This window comes from Apiospora aurea (assembly GCF_038362705.1).
Source record: "Apiospora aurea strain CBS 24483 chromosome Unknown utg000005l_segment0_segment0, whole genome shotgun sequence".
Classification (NCBI taxonomy): Eukaryota; Fungi; Ascomycota; class Sordariomycetes; order Amphisphaeriales; family Apiosporaceae; genus Apiospora; species Apiospora aurea.
The window spans coordinates 5,813,530-5,829,177 of NW_027117392.1; the positions used below are offsets into that span (position 1 = coordinate 5,813,530).

The 15,648-nt window shown below is 52.9% G+C and overlaps 4 protein-coding genes across 4 annotated transcripts; 2 read left to right on the top strand and 2 right to left on the bottom strand.

The window, feature by feature from the left end:
• Window positions 1-593: 593 nt before the first annotated feature.
• Window positions 594-3,564, bottom strand: PG986_008307 (histone-lysine N-methyltransferase; the record flags this gene model as incomplete). The annotated part of the gene is made up of 3 exons (XM_066844529.1): window positions 594-1,382; window positions 1,440-3,070; window positions 3,138-3,564. 3 exons carry the CDS (start codon window positions 3,562-3,564, stop codon window positions 594-596), a joined length of 2,847 nt encoding a protein of 948 aa, XP_066700641.1.
• A 4,508-nt stretch (window positions 3,565-8,072) lies between these two features.
• PG986_008308 (uncharacterized protein) lies at window positions 8,073-9,250 on the top strand (the record flags this gene model as incomplete). The annotated part of the gene is made up of 3 exons (XM_066844530.1): window positions 8,073-8,102; window positions 8,165-8,279; window positions 8,334-9,250. The coding sequence occupies 3 exons, from the start codon at window positions 8,073-8,075 to the stop codon at window positions 9,248-9,250; spliced, it is 1,062 nt and encodes a 353-aa protein (XP_066700642.1).
• Window positions 9,251-10,431: 1,181 nt separating this feature from the next.
• PG986_008309 (uncharacterized protein) lies at window positions 10,432-12,442 on the top strand (the record flags this gene model as incomplete). The annotated part of the gene is made up of 4 exons (XM_066844531.1): window positions 10,432-10,539; window positions 10,589-10,732; window positions 10,786-11,316; window positions 11,369-12,442. The coding sequence occupies 4 exons, from the start codon at window positions 10,432-10,434 to the stop codon at window positions 12,440-12,442; spliced, it is 1,857 nt and encodes a 618-aa protein (XP_066700643.1).
• A 774-nt stretch (window positions 12,443-13,216) lies between these two features.
• On the bottom strand, window positions 13,217-14,224 carry PG986_008310 (uncharacterized protein; the record flags this gene model as incomplete). The annotated part of the gene is made up of 1 exon (XM_066844532.1): window positions 13,217-14,224. One exon carries the CDS (start codon window positions 14,222-14,224, stop codon window positions 13,217-13,219), a length of 1,008 nt encoding a protein of 335 aa, XP_066700644.1.
• Window positions 14,225-15,648: the final 1,424 nt, after the last annotated feature.

Genomic DNA, 15,648 nt, shown 5'->3' on the forward strand with positions numbered 1-15,648 from the left:
CTGACTGGCTGGCAGGCTGGTTTCTGAACAGCCTGGATAGCTTCCCACCCCCACAAGTAACGCCCATATATAATATCGGAAGACGAGAGAAGCCCACCCTGAACTCCTGATGCTTTGATTTGCTCCTCCAAAACAAGAAACGATTTCGTATAATATGGGAATTAAGTAACAAACAAGACTAAACGCGGAACGCCTATACCTCAAGGCTCGGAGATGATGCAGCAGACCAATGATCCTAGGTTGTAAGACCGTTCGTTCGGGAGAGAAAACAAGATTCTTTCTCTCCATGCAGATAGAGACACCCTTTGCCTCCCTTTTTGATACAAGTATTGCAACACAGAAGGTTGTGTAAAAAAAGACGAAAAATATGCCGAAGGCTCCACATGAGGAGGCCATATAAGCTGGGCAATAATATACATTTCTGTTGGTCAGGAGAACTTTTCCCCCGCAACATTGCTCTTCGCAAAGAGCACGCGGCCATTCACATCTTCATCTCCGACCCAGCTTTTAGATCACTATAGCAGCTGGCAGAGGTGACAGATACACAAGCCGAGACGAAGCCGTACAGGCGTACAGGCGAAGGAGGTGTTGACCTAATGGCTCATCACCTCCTGCTTCGTAGCCTCGTTAGCTCGCTCCAAGTCACTGCCCTTCTGCATATTAGAGTTGCTCTCAGCATTGCCAATGCTGCTGTCAACGCCATCCTTTCCCTGCTGCTCTTGCTCAAAATCAAGCATATTAAGCTCGTTCTCTCTCTCGAGCGCAGCTTCTTGCTCACGAAGCCTCTCGCGTTCAGCGAAGTCGGCACTGGTCTGAGCATCTTCCTGTTCCTGCATGATGCGGTCTTGCTCAGTCACCTCGACATCCATCGGCTCGTCGCCCTCTGGCGGAGGCGGAGGTGGGGGAGGAGGGCTCGCCAACCCACCCTCGTCTTCCTTCAGACGCTTGATGATGGGTATCTCCGAGGGCGTCGCAGTAGCAGAGCCGGCGTCATCTTCCTCGCGCTTTCGCTTTCGTTCGGAGCTGGCAGGAGTCGGCGCAGCGTCTTCGTCGTCAGTCAGTACCACCTCAGCATCCTGAGCTGAGGCATCGAACGAGGAGCCGAGGTCCATTGATTCGGCATTGCCACTCTGCACTGTCCGGTCGGCCTTCTTTTTCTCGTGGGCTGTATACTTCAGAACAGCCTTGTCAAAGAACTCCTTCACGTATTTCTTGACCTTCTTTTCTTGCTTATCAGAGATAGATGTTGGATCATCCACGCGCTTGTTCTTGTAGTCGGAAGTGACAAGCTTCTTGTTGATCTCCTTCGCAAACTTCTTCAGATCATCCTTTGGGAGCTTATGCCGGAATTTGTCCATAACATATTTCACGTGAGGGAAAAGCTAAGACAGGCTGTAAGTAGATGTTCGTTCAAAGGCGCAGCAGAAAATAGGACTTACTGTGTTCTCGTAGATCTTCATCTGTTTGTCCATTGGTAGAGTACGCCACTTGTCCTTCTTGGGCTCCTGCGCAGGGGTGGTAACGTGTTGTGGTGTCTGCGATGCGGATCTCCTCAAGGCTGCAGTACTGTCGGGCTTAGTGAGAGAGTCAATGATATCCTGTAAAGTTTTCTGTTCTTTGATGGCTTTGAATGAGCCTTGTTGCGCAGCTATCTCAGGGGCTGGTGCAGTTGGCTTGTGCCAAGTGGTTTGACCACTTTTGGTGTAGTAATACCAACTGCCATTGGTCTTGTCAGTCGCAATGAACCACCCAGCAGGAAGAGTAGAAACATCCGGGGGCCGGCGGTGTCGCTGAGTTTGAAAGTTGGTATTCCGCTGAGGCACAGTGCTGCGAGGGCCCTTGGGGACATTGTCGGGCAATGGGACGACGGGTGCGGGTTTGGCGCTAACAGGCTCTTCGGTACGAGCGCTGCGACGCTCTCCAAACGAGTTGGCAGTTTGCGTATTATTCGGTGTCCCCTGTGCATTTCGGGCCTTTCGCGGGATGCGATATCCAGTCTCCAGACCGCTCCAGTCTTCCAACAATTTTTTCGACTCTCGTGCCACATCTTCATGCTCCGAGTCGGTTAAGGGTTGGATAGCCAGCTCGATCTTGGAGGCGTCGATTTTGTTGCGGGTCATACGGGGGAACTTATCCAATATGTCGAGGATTTGGAGAACGACGTTGTGGTCATCCCTAAAGGTGTTTAGTGTGGTTTTGAGAAACTCGTATCCGTGCATGCGCTGAACGTAGGGAAGTACGCGGTCCTCGCATGCTTGAATGCGTTCCAGGAGCTTGACAGCGATCCATTTCTCCTTGCATTGCATAAGAGAGGCCATAACCTTCTGCACGCCCCTCTCGTCGAGGCCACGGGCCGGTATGCTGTTAACATACTCCTCGTCATCCTCGCCAGCTCTCTTCTTGCGGGGCTTCTTGACCACTGCGACGGCTGTCTCCCAGCTATCGCCATCATCAATGCCGAGGGCTTCGATGGTCGCATCTGACAGCTTAGTAGCACGCTCGGTCTGGGTCTTACCACCAATAAATCCGATGCAGTTAGGCTCGGCGCAGTAGCAGGGTTGAGGGTCGGCACCATATCGGTCAACGTTGTAATTGAAGACCAGCTCCTCACCGGCCTGGACTTTGCACGAGGCAAAAATGCCCATGCGCAGTTTGTTGCCCACCACCCACTTGTCCACGTAGCAGTTGGGATTGCAGGAATGATTGCAGAAACGACCGAGATTGCCCTTCTTGGTCGCATCTACAAACTCGTGCTTGCTCAGCGACATGAAATAAAAATGCTTGATACCTTCCTTGTCGTACTGCACCATCCGGCGTCGGAATGTCGGTTCGTTAATCACCTCACCGATGTACTCGAAGATGAAATCGTTGGCCTGCAAATCTCTGTTTGCGCGCAGGCCGAAGCCCTTTTTCTCGGTCTTGATGACCGAAACGTCGGCATACTGCTTTCGCTGGAATCTTTGGTTTTGACAGCTCTCACCACAATTGCACTCTTGATCGACACATTCCATTTTAGTGGCTCTGTTGATGCAGTCCGAATCTTCGCCGCAGGCGTGGTTCGTGCCATCCCCTAACAGCCTCAAGTCAGCAAAAACACCCCAAGCAACGGAATTCAGAGGTATCACGATGCAACGTACGCCACTCTTGATCGCAGTCACAATCCAATGCATCGTGTTCGGTAGAGCCAAGTGATTTAGACCCGTACAGACAGTCCGGAATGACCTGGAAATGCTCCTTGGATGCTTCCGTCATATCAGGCAGTTCGGTGAAGAGGGGAGCCTTTCGTGGGACCGCTTTCGAGGATGCCTTTCGCTGGAGTTTTGGAGGTGCGACGCCGTCCGGTGTCGACGCACTTTCGCTGCGTGCTTTCTGCTCGTCGGGCGACATGCTGGGCGACCGTGATCGTGTCCTGGACCTCGAACCTTTACTCCGATCTGGGCTGGGCAGTGCACTGCCCTTTTCCTGCTTCACCAGGCCGTCGCCGCCAATCCCCGATCCTTGTTCACCTGTCTCGACCTTGAGGTTTTCCAGGCCATCTTTGACGCGCTCCTCGTCCTCCATCATTGCTTCGGGCGCCTAACGCCACGGGGGTACTGGATTTCGCGGCTGGTGCTTTGCGCTGCTGCAGTGCAGATTGGGGACGGTGGATGGTAAGATGTACGCGAAATAATCCCGGAGTGGCGGAGGGCAGGAGAGGCGACAAGTAGTCAAAAAGTCAGCAGAGCGCGACGCCGGCTGAGGTTCTGGCGTACATGCGCGAGAAGGTTTTGTGGAGAAAAGAAGGGAGAGGGTAGCGTGGTGAGAGGCGAGAGAGATGGGAAAGTTCAATGGGCGCCAGCAGCAGAGCGAGCGCGCGGATATGGAGAAGAAAAAAGGGCAATGGGAAAGAAACCATTAGCTCTGCACTGCTGTTTGTGACATGGCCCTGTCAACACATACGCCCAGGTCAATGTCAATTGCACGGTATATGCGACATACTACAACACGGTCGCGTGCGGGCGGGGGTTCCTGATCAACTACTTGGGACAATGAGCGAAGAAGGTCCCCGGATGAGCTCGTTGTCGCAAGGAGGTCACTCTGGTATGGTCAACAGGACCGCCGGTGGAGGACTGCCCTTTCCAAATTCACGATGCTAGGCAGGTTGGTAGGTTACATGTGGACATGTACTCCCAGCTTTCAGAAGGTGAGGACAGGCCCATTTGATCTTGTCGGGGATACCGCCTCCGTCTTGCCGTTTGGTCCGTGCGCGATTTTGGGGTCCATCACTCGCGCATGCTTTCCAGCTTGAGGGTCAAACGATAAAGGACCATTATCAAGGCCTCTCTATCTGACTGATTCTGACTGATTCTGACCGAGGGTGTAGGTCGCCTCGGATGATGGGAGCTGTCAAACCAGAATTAGTATCCAGCTCCCCTTCTTCGTTATACTAGTATACAGGCCTTAATCCTGTATGCTAGAAATCAACTGATTTAACCACTGTTCTCAAGGTGACAGAAATCTGTTCAGATCTGTGCAACTAGAAACTTACGATTGGTTTCCAAGGAAGGAAGGTACTTATCATCAGACTGCCGGTGTGAGTCCCGTGAAGGACCATATGGCAGCGTGCATATAGTCAGATACCGATAATATATTGATGTGACTGTAACAGATCCTCGCCGTCCCAAAGCACTATGGCTTACATTATGGGCTCATGCTGTATTACCCGGCGCATTGGCAGATGAGTTTACGTACCTGCAATCATTTGTAGGTCCGTAGATGGGCAGGTGGCTAGACTGGCGCTTGCCTTAGTTGCTATCCACCCGCTAAGTCGAGTCGCTAATCCCCAGACTCTCACATAGAAATGGAGAGATATCCGAGGCCTATACCCCATCTCTTCTCCATGGTACTCACCTCGGGCACCCCCTATTTGGGTTGCAGTTCGCAGGGTACCTGTGATTGTGGGCTTTTGGGGGCCATTGGTTGCAGCCACGTTTAGGTGCATGTTCTAGTAACTCATAATGAGAATGACATAAGAAGCGATGCCCCTCTCGTTATCCAAGGTTTATTTTTACGCCTACTGCCCGCCTCTGTGCTTCCTGCACTCCTGTGCCAAGGTAAGCGTTGGCTGCGAAAGAAAACCGTTCATGTATGATTCCGACCTGCCTTCTCGTACATGAACAATCTATATAGAGTGGCGTGGGTGGCATCATGGGTGACTTGAGATGAACGTGGAGGGTCGACCTGGCGTGTGGTAAACGAGCAATTGTCGCCGTATCAGTGCCACTTGCATACATCCCAGGAGACGGGATGGGCCAACGCATACTGCATCAAACTAGCAGATCTCTGATATATATCGCCATCCTCTATACAGCTGAATGCTCCGAACCCTGGAAGATATAGAGTATTCCTTAGGTTAGGCCAGGACGGAAGCGTGGTTTAGTGGGTCCCCCCTATGGGAAGCTGCCAGCTCATTATGCATTGCCAGAACTTGGAGTTGGGCTCTCGAAAGAGCGGTATGTGGAATTGGCCTGCACGTAGGTATATATAAAGAGAGGACCTGTCAGACATCCGCAGCTTGCAGAGATCCATCCATTGACGCGTTCTCACCTTCTGTGGTTCATCTAAGTCCTTTGGGACATGAAGTTGGACGTCTTTATATCCTCCATATCTACAAAGGATGGAGCAATGGCGACACTGCGGCTCGGAGCCTCGAACTGTCAGTTGTGACGAACCCTTGATCTGTGCTCCTGGCCGGCCTCTGAAAAGGTCAAGAGCCCTTTCGGCAGTCTGATTGGAGAATCTTCAGCGCAGCTCAACCACTCAATCCGCCCAGCCAGGCTCACTACGCTCACTACTTCTGCCCTCGACGTGGAGAAAAACCAGCAAAGCCATAGCAGGACCACCAATAGGATCGAAGGACTGGGACCTATGCCGGAGGAATGCCTGGTAGCACGGAAGCTAACGGGAGGTCAATTGCTTATGTTTATTGTCGCTTACGGTATAATCCCGTGAGTGTGGCGCTCACCACCCTTTATGGGAGCTGGGTCTTTGGATGGGAGTCGAGACAGCGCTGAAAATGCCAGGCTCATGTGGGAGAGGCCTTCCTTGATGTAGGCCTCGATGGCGGCGGCGTCGACGTCAATCAGAATCAGACTCAGAATCATGGAACACACCACCCGTCAGGATCTATTTACGACTTACAAGTGGCGGGGAATGGCTCCCGGAGTCAGCGCAACCCCACTACTACCCGACAACAAGCTAAAATGGCCTCCCAACTGCCAACTAGAGGCTCTTCAGGTCTCTGTCTGTCTGGCTGCCTGCCTGCCTGTCTTATGCGACTTGCGACATACACGAGGGAGGGTACTGTGGATAAAAACACGCAGCAAGCTAGCCAGACAATTCTTTTGCGGTGGTGCATGCGATAGCCGAAGCAGAAAAGCATGATTTTATCAGTGGGGGATGGGGGAGCAGCCAAGTCAGGCGACCCCCGTATGACAGAGTAGTCAGAGGGGAGGCAACAATTCGCCGGCCTGGAGGGGGATCGCGCGTCTGCACGCTCGAGCAGCTGGTCCACTCACAAGCTGAGGTGGGATTCTGATGTCTGCATGGACGATGCATGGCTGGGAGGGAGCTCTGCCCAGTCCTCCAATCCTTCAATGTTCAGTCCTCTACTAGTCCTCTAGCAGTCTCTCTACTTGCTGCTTTGGTCTGGCTGGCATATTACGACCCAATATGCCTCTTTGGGTACAAGCGGCAAAAAGCGCCATATCCCAAACGACTAAACCTGCAACTTGGGTCTGGTCTTTTGTTTTGTTGCGCTCCCACTGCCCACTGCACTGCATTGCACTGCACTGCACTGCACTTGCGCTGCACAGGGTTGCAGGGTCACAGGCATCCTTGCGACTGGTTGGTCTTGCAACTAGGGCGAGCTATATGCGGCGACCTTCTCAACACATGTTGGACCCGGGCTCTATTACTGCGGCTACCGTTCACTACTTTACCCAAGTCGGACATGTAGGTCAGACTTTGTGTCAGGTGCATGGTATCCATCGACCCAAGACTGCTTCCTCGCCTTAACCGCAGCTTCGAACGTCATGCATGGATGGACTGGGTCCTCCTGCGATGTTGTCTTGCTCTGCCAACTTTGAAAAAGACTGGTGGTTTTCCCACGGCTGCTGCTGCTGCCACTGCTACTGCTGCTGCGGGATACACTTGAAGGGGGGCCGGGACTGTTTTTGGTTGTTTGTGCATCTCTCTTGCAACACGGGGAAACGGGAGACGTCGCTTTCTCTCTCTCTGCCTACCTACTCTGCCTGCTCTCTGCCTTTCCCCCCAGTTCCCAGTTTAACACGGACGCCCCAAGACACGCCTTCGGCAAAAAGAGGACTCGCGGACTTCAACCTTGACAATTGTTATTGAAACTTCCCGGGATCCCTCCCTGGACCCCAGACAACCCTACCAGCATACGCTAGCTCTAGCTACCCTTGTCACCTCACCTCATTACCTGGCTTGCTTATTACCTACATACCACACATACTGTACTTGCCTGCCAGGACGACAACCGCCTGCCATTACCTGACCTGGTCTTGGGTGGACCGCATTGTGCCGTCGCAACAAACCGCGACCTACGCTGGACGCTTCCCTCGCTACCGTATTACTTGAGCCCTCACGCTTCAAGGCATTCGCTCGCTTGTTTGACTCACTCCCGGCACGGCAGAGAGAGACGCGCGCTTGGTCATACCTACCCTTCATTGCGCGCGTCTGTTGGCTCTTGGATTTCGTTTCCTTGCCTTCTTCAGCAACTCGTCACGCTTCGGGCGACTGCCTAACCTACATCTGCGCAGCTTTGCCTCGTCGACCACAGCCTACCCACCGTGGAGGCCTGGAGCTCTGCTGTATAGACCGGGCGTCTCTCCCCACGCACCCCCACAGCGACTGCATCTTCTTCCAGCTTTCTTCATATTCAAATCCATGTTCTGAGTTTGGCATCTATCGTTTCGGGTGATATGCTATCCAGGGACGCTCTTTTTGCATCATACCGCAGTTCATTGCCCCTCAGTTTGGCCTCTCCGACCCACGCGTAACCTTTGAAGATGGAGACCTTATTCTCGGATGTTGAGACGGTACGCCTTCGAGGACATTCCGTTCTACTGGACGATTCCTTCTGACCAAAAGTCTTCCACAGCGCTTTGTGCTCGGTGAAATGATCAAAGCTAGCTCTATAGATGTGCACCTTCTCGTGGACTTCATTAAGAATCACAATGTGGAGCAAAACTGGATGTATATGCAGCTACCAGTTGGTAAGTGGTCGCATGCCGCCTCGAAGCTGATACTGCAGATGTCTAATGGAACAGGTCGCAATATGCACCAATGTATGGGAGTGGTCGAGAAAATGCTACCCGTGCAGTATCCAACGCCCCCGAATCACCTCGCGAACCTGAAGCGCAAGTCACTCAGCGAGTTGAGCGAGCAGCCTATCAAGCGACAGGCCGTGGCAGCACCATCCGAACCTCCTATGGCACAGCGCATCATCCAGCCGCGACCTCCTTTGAACGGATACCCTCCAGTCATGACGCCAAACACCACCGCCACTACATCGTCATTAACGAGCACCGGGAAGAAGCGTGGCCGGCCCTCCAAAGCGGACAAGGAAGCCCAGGCCCGGGCCACCTATCCAAGGTCCACCGAATATGCGCCTATAACGCCCGCTCCCTTGGCCCCGATCAACATTGCGCCGCAGCGCGACTATGCTTCTTCGCCGGGCTATGAAGTGTCGGGGAGTCCAGCGGATCCGCGGGCCAGGATGCGTGGTCGCGTTAGCGCTACTGAGAGTTCGCCCACGGGGCTTGCATACCCCTTGAAGTCGCCAGCCTCCATCACGGACGTCCCCCGCGCGCTTCCAGAGCCTATCGAGCATGTGGAGCGGTCCACGCTATCGCCCCAGGAACGCGGGGCGCTTGCGGCTGACGCCAACAAGTCGCCCGCTTTCCAAGCGCAGCATACACCGAATCCGCCGCCGGCACCCCCGCAACAACAACAGCCTCAACCGCATCTGCCGCAGCCTACTCCATCGATGACATCTAAATATACGGCGGCGGCGCCGCGCCAATTGCCGTATGACCTGCATAGGGGAGGGCATGACAGTGGGAGATCGATAGACCCGATCTTCCCGGACAGGGACCGCTCCAGGAGTGTATCTGAGCATATATCACGAGACATGTCACCCCCGCAGCCTCCGCAACAGCCATCTTCTGTTACAAACCGAACCTAAGTCATTCAGCATTTGCAACTGGCGTAGCTCTTCCCTACACTTGGATTCGATGTTTTTCAAACATATAGAGCCTGGCTTTCCATGAGCATTGGCGGATTACTGACTTTTTATTTTCTGGTTCATCTCCCCTTCTTCTTGTTTTGGGTATCTTGTTATTTGACGTTTAAGCTGGGGTTTCCCTTTGACTTTGACAGTGTTGTCGATTCTGCAGCGTCCGGAACAACGAGGATCGTTTCTATTATAAGGGTACAAGAGTCTTGGCTACGTATAAAGAAGAGGGACGACTTGTTTTAGGGTAGGCTTTTTCGACCTATTTGGTGGGCGGTTATATCGAGATGTGCTTCTGTTATTTTGTGTGATTATAAGAAACTTTATATCTTCTTGGGCGTTTGGGCTACTATAGGGCGGCCTTGAGTATAACAACAACGAGTCACGATACTCTCTGATGTATGTACTATTTAGCGGGTTGGATCACTCCCAGCTTGAAAACTTGGATTCACTTGAGAACTTGAGATTTGCCATCTTCTTTGCTGCTGGCAGAGTCTGCTGATATGTAGTGTGAATATGGGATACATGGATTTTGATTCTCCTTGCATTACAAGGGAGCGAGTATAAGAGTATAGCAAGTTTAGTATCGATTGATCCGTTGAGGAGACGGCGTGGATTTAGCCTAGGATTTATTCGAGGCCCAGGGGCTCGACGGATGCTATAATTGCTTTCTCGACGGCTATACGGCGATAGCGACGAATCGTATGCCGTTCACTTGAGTATGCGGAAAGCGATGTGAAAACAGTCTTGCACGCATTATATTGTGATAGAGCTTAGTAGAGAATATCCGCTAGTATATGTTTGTCTACATGACAACAAACGAAGAACTTTGGGTGTCTGCATTATCCCCATGCATTCATTATCACGCATCTCGGTGTCGCTGTTGGTAGTCCAAGGCAATATCAGCAGAACAGGAGGAGTGATTATCTAAATGTATATATACCCTGGACAGGATGGGATGAGTTCGCCTATCAATAGTCCACGTTGGCTTGGATTTATATATTAATTTTTAACACTGATCATTCAGCCTGTTGACGGAGGCCGCCGTCTTATTAGATATGCATACAGTGAAGACGTGATTACGGTTGATTGGACAGTGCCTGCTGTGCCTGCTGTGACTCGCAGCGTGCATAATGCGTAACCCGGAAAGCTCGATGCCTAAGGCTCAGGCTGACGGCCAGGCAGGCAGTGTTCCTTTCCCCGCCGCTTGTGTGATCAGGCCAGGCTGCGTGGCTGGATGTGTATTTTGGGAAGCAGCGTTGATTCAACTCTTCAACTTCCATTGTTCAGTATCGGAATGCGCCTGGGACATCATGTGGCTCATTGACACCCGAACGCTCAAGCTGGTCTTCGAGGCCGATCCTTTCAAAGGTTCACTACGCCATCCTCTTCCACACATGGGAGGAAGAGGAGGTCTCTTTCCAAGAGTTCCAGGTGAGTGAACAAGTATATCTCAAAATGCCCCTACTAAGCCACACCAAAAACAGGATTTGGATCAAGCTAGAAATAAGAAGGGATTCAGCAAGATTGAGATGACCTGCCGTCTTGCCCGGGAGAGATTTGGTATCAGTTATGCCTGTGTAGACACATGTTGCATCGACAAATCCAGCAGCGCCGAGTTGTCCGAGGCCATCAACTCTATGTTCAGATATTATGAATTGTCGTTCATATGCTTCATCTATTTGTGCGACCTCCCATCAGATGCATCACTTGGGGTTGATCTGGGCGCCAGGCCTCCGCCATCATTCAGTCAGTGTCGATGGCTGACCAGAGGCTGGACGCTCCAAGAATTGATCGCACCGCACACTGTTCAGTTCTACGATGAGGATTGGTTCCCCCTAGGCTCTAAAAATGACTGGGCTGATTCGCTGTCTTGGATAACCAGTATACCTTCGGGTGTACCCTCTGGCTGGAGACAGCTAGACCACTACTCGGTCGCTGCTCGATTTTCCTGGGCCGGCAAGCGCCAAACAACGCGGAAGGAAGAGCTAGCTTACTGCCTACTCGGCATTTTTGGAGTTTACATACCACTCCTTTACGGGGAGAGAGAATGCGTTTCTCCGACTGCAGGATGAAATTAGCAGGTCGACGAACGAGATGTCGATATTTGCGTGGCAGGCCGTACCTGAGGATGAGCGAAGATTCAGTGGCATGTACGCGCAGTCTCCCGCCGAGTTCATGAATTGTGCAAGGGTTACGAGAATGCCTTCAGCCTCTCGGCACGATAAGGAGTACTCACTTACCAACAAAGGTCTACGCTTCGACCATGTGCTGACAACCTTTGCCGAAAATGCCGACCATATTAAGCCTAGCAAGCTCTCTGCGTCTGGCGGGCTTGAGCGAGTGTACAACGAGCGGATCGAAAGCTTGGGCGTTGCTTTCTTGGACCTGGAATGCTTCAATGACGACCCTAATGGCCCCAGTACTGGAGAGAACAGCCCGACCTTGGGGATTTATTTGACCAAGCTCCAAGGTGAATATGTTCGAACCTTTCCAAATCTCCTGTCAGCGAAATACATTCGTGTACACGTGGCGGTGAAAATGGACGAAGAGCAGCTTATCATTTACGCCATCAAAGCGTTGGCGAAACAGCAATCCAGCAAATTAGAAAAAGAGTTTCACAAAGAGATCATTGCTAAGCTGGATATCTCCGGTGGGGTGTATCCGCCCGTAATGATCAAACAAGTAGAGCCGCAATCTGCCTGGGACCATCAGGATATGTCGTTCCACCTATGGGAAGGCAAGGACACGAGCGAGATCTCCTCATGTTTGTGGCTCCTCACTATCGGCCGAACTCCGTTAGGTAATACTATTCCTACGATGGAATGCCTGGTGGTTCGCATATGCAGCCAGGAACCCGTATTTGGTACACGGAAAGCGATGTGGCATGTTTTCGTGGGAAGAGAGGGAAAATGGACGATTGGTAGCCAAATCTTCTGCAAACCCATACACCAAGTCTTCAGGGAGAAGACCGCACTTGAGCAGTTCCAAGAGTGTCTACGACAGGAACATGATAGCCACCATTTTCAACATTTCGCTACTTATTGGGATGGTGATATCTCTGCACTGGTGAATACCAGCGAACAGCCTGACAGCTTCAAGGATGGCAAATTCCACGTGGATCTAACTGTGACGTACGCTTGAGGAACTTATTGATTTAAGATCTCAAGTGGGCGAATGGTGATGTTTCCCTGGAAGGCATATCCTCGACGTTCTTTGCTCTCTTCCCGCCCATCCTGCACCTAACCGTGCCCCTTTAGTGGTTACCTATTGCTTCATACAAGCGGGCGGCGGTGACTTGTTCATGCCCACAGCCTCTTCAACAGACCTGGAGGAGTTTTCTCTCCGTATACATCAGCCGCGTCACAAAAACGATACCCGACCTACCTAAGCAGATGACCCCGTCAAAGATCTTGACATCTGGCCAGCCGTTGGATGAGTTCTGCAATATGGCGCCGCCGATAGGGACCATGGTCGGGACAGTGATGGCGATGGCGACGAAGAAGATGCCCAGAAGGCAGTCTATCTCGGGAAGGGGAGAGATGGAGACAGGCAGAGCGGTAGAAAGACCGATGAATACCTCCGACGCAAATCCATCATGATGGCGACGGACGACTGCTTATCGGGGACCCAAGCGGCAAACTCGGAGACTCCAGATAGAGCGCAGTCAATGCTGAACATATTCCACCTGTTGGGTGTCTGCGCCGTAGCTGGAGGCGAGATCACCGATGAGACTAATAGGGGGCATGACTATCGACTTGTCACAGCAGGGCGGGTTATGACAGATGCTGGCCGCTTTCGTGTCGGAGTGCCGACATGTACGTTAGTTAACACATAATCTGGGCGAGCAGGCTGGTAAGACGGAGGCGCCGAGAATTATATTTGATAGATGTGGTTTATTTTATATTTAAGTCATCTTTATTCGTCATCTGAGGAATCGTCATCCTGACCCCTGGAGCGCTTCTTCTTGTTCTCCTTTCTCAGCTGCGTGAAAGTTTTCCCACTATCGGGACTCTCGTCCCTGGGGACGTCCTTCCGGACAAACACGTAGCTGCGCGCCGGGCGGTCCTCGCCCTTCCACCCGCCGCCGACCTCGCCGCTCTTATTGCGAACGACGCCCAGCGTGCGGGCGTGGTGGTAGCCCGGGTACGCCGCGGCCTGGAACCGGAAGCTGCGCTCGACCTGCAGGCCGGCGTGGCGGCCGAGGTCGCGGATGTTCCACAGCGTGTAGGGCTCGCCCTCGAACAGGGTGACGACGATGGCGGAGCCCGGCGCAAAGGACAGGCTCGACAGCGCGCGCTCGAAGAAGGCCACGAGCATCTCCTGGTTGTAGCGTACCTGCCGGTTGACGTCGGTGCTCTTGCCGCCGACGTGCGGGAAGTTGAAGAGGATCCGGTCGAACAGGACGCCGCCCGACTTGGAGTCTCTCTTTGCCAACAATTCCTTGTTCTCCCGCTCCTCGAGGGTCTTGAAGTGGAACGGCCCCATCTTGGTCGCGTCCACGCCGTACAGCACCCGCCCGTTGGCGCCCTCGTCGGCCTCGATCTTGGCGACGTTGTCGGCCACGTGCGGGTACTTGGCCGTCAGCTCCGCGAGGTTCTTCTCGAAGACGGTGGCCGTCACGTCGGCGCAGTAGTGCGGGTCCTCCATCAGCGACGCGGCGAAGCTGAGGTCGCCCTCGCCCACGAGCAGGATCTTGTCCTCGGGCGCGAAGGGGATGGTGGGAGTCCCATCCTTCTGTTGCTGTTGTTGCTGCTGCTGTTTCGGTTTCGCGCTGCTGCCCTTGGTGTTGCTGTTGGCGGCGGTGGACAGTTTCTCGGTGTTGCCACCGGTTGCCGCCTGCTGATGCTGCTGTTGCTTCGGCTTTGCGCCGCCCCCGCTGCTACCTTGCGGCTTGTGCGACGAAAGCTTCCGACGCTTCCCCATTGTGCTACTCGCCCCGGCTGCTCCCTTTTCGATTCTCTTGTGTGCTACGAGGACATAGCTTCCGGGCTCTCTAGGTGGACCGCATCTACTTCCAAGACTGCAACTACGCAAAGAGGGGCCGGAGGGTGAGGTCGGGCTACGGGGCGTGAGAACGGAGGACGGACGGGTATAGATGGGCCGGACGGAAACTTTCGTTGTCGTCTGGCAACTAAACAGGATCGCGCGCACGCAGGCTGTTGACGAGACGAGATTGGCGGGCCCCCTTTTCGTTCGACTTATAGCTTGCTTGCTTGGGCTCTTCGGGTGGAATACGTAACTGTCCACGAAACCGAGTTGACCCAAGGTACCATTCGGATTCGCGCGGGGATCGACGTGCTGTGTGTGCTCAGACGCGAGGCGAGGATGCGCAGCGAGCAAAAGGGCAAAAAAAAACCAAACCACTTAATTGCTTCCATGGTATATCGCAATTGGGTCCCGTCTCCATTTTTTCTGATGCGGCAGGCTCGGGACGAATAGGCGCTGCGCTAAACAAGGTTTAGCGCGCTTGAAGGGTCCGGGGGGCGAACAAAGGCAGCATTTTTGGCTCAATCTGGGCAATGCGAATTTTGTCCGCCCTAGCGCTCGAGGTAGACGGTACTTTGCGTTTCGGCCCAGGTGTCATGTTAGTCGTCGTCGCCGTGTCGTCCGCTCTTCAGCCTGTTGTTCCGTAGTAACAGAGAGTGTCTCTGATAAGGCGCAGAGGTTGGTTTGTATTATGGTCCATCTGGGTATCATGTTCGACTATGTGTAGAAAGACCGCTATGACACGTAACTAATGCCTGCCTGCCTACCTACCCAACTCAGCTGGAGGCCCCTGACAGCCTGTCGCGTCGCATCCCATCTTACTCAGACGACTCATCCAGAGAGATATCCCTCCTGGAACAGCCGCCTTGGCAGGGTATTGGATCGAGAGGCGGAGTTCGTGGTGCAAACAATCAGAAACTCCTTGCTGGCAACCTTACGGGGCGTAGAAGGTTCGCGTCGCCGTAGCAAAAAAAAAAACAAAAAAAACAAAAACAAAAAAAAAACAGTGCATGATGATGGATTGCCGGAAGTAAACTCTTCTCGTCATGCTCTCTCTGCTTTGCTGCTGACTGACACCAGCCATGTATGGGGGGTATGGATGTACATACCGTATCTCAGCCGCTGACCGCGATATCACCAACCCGGGAAAGCAGCCAAGAGGCTATTTGACTTTAATCCGGTCAAAGAAGACGTAGACACTTTTTCAATACAAGCCATAGTCAATGGGATGTGCGCTGCGTCAATGGCATCGCAGGATAAGTGCGAAGTTATATGCCGGCAAGTACGAGACAGATGCAACACGTAGGTGTATTCTTTTCATTGTTCCGTTCCAGGGGCTTTATCAAAATCATCCGTGCGAT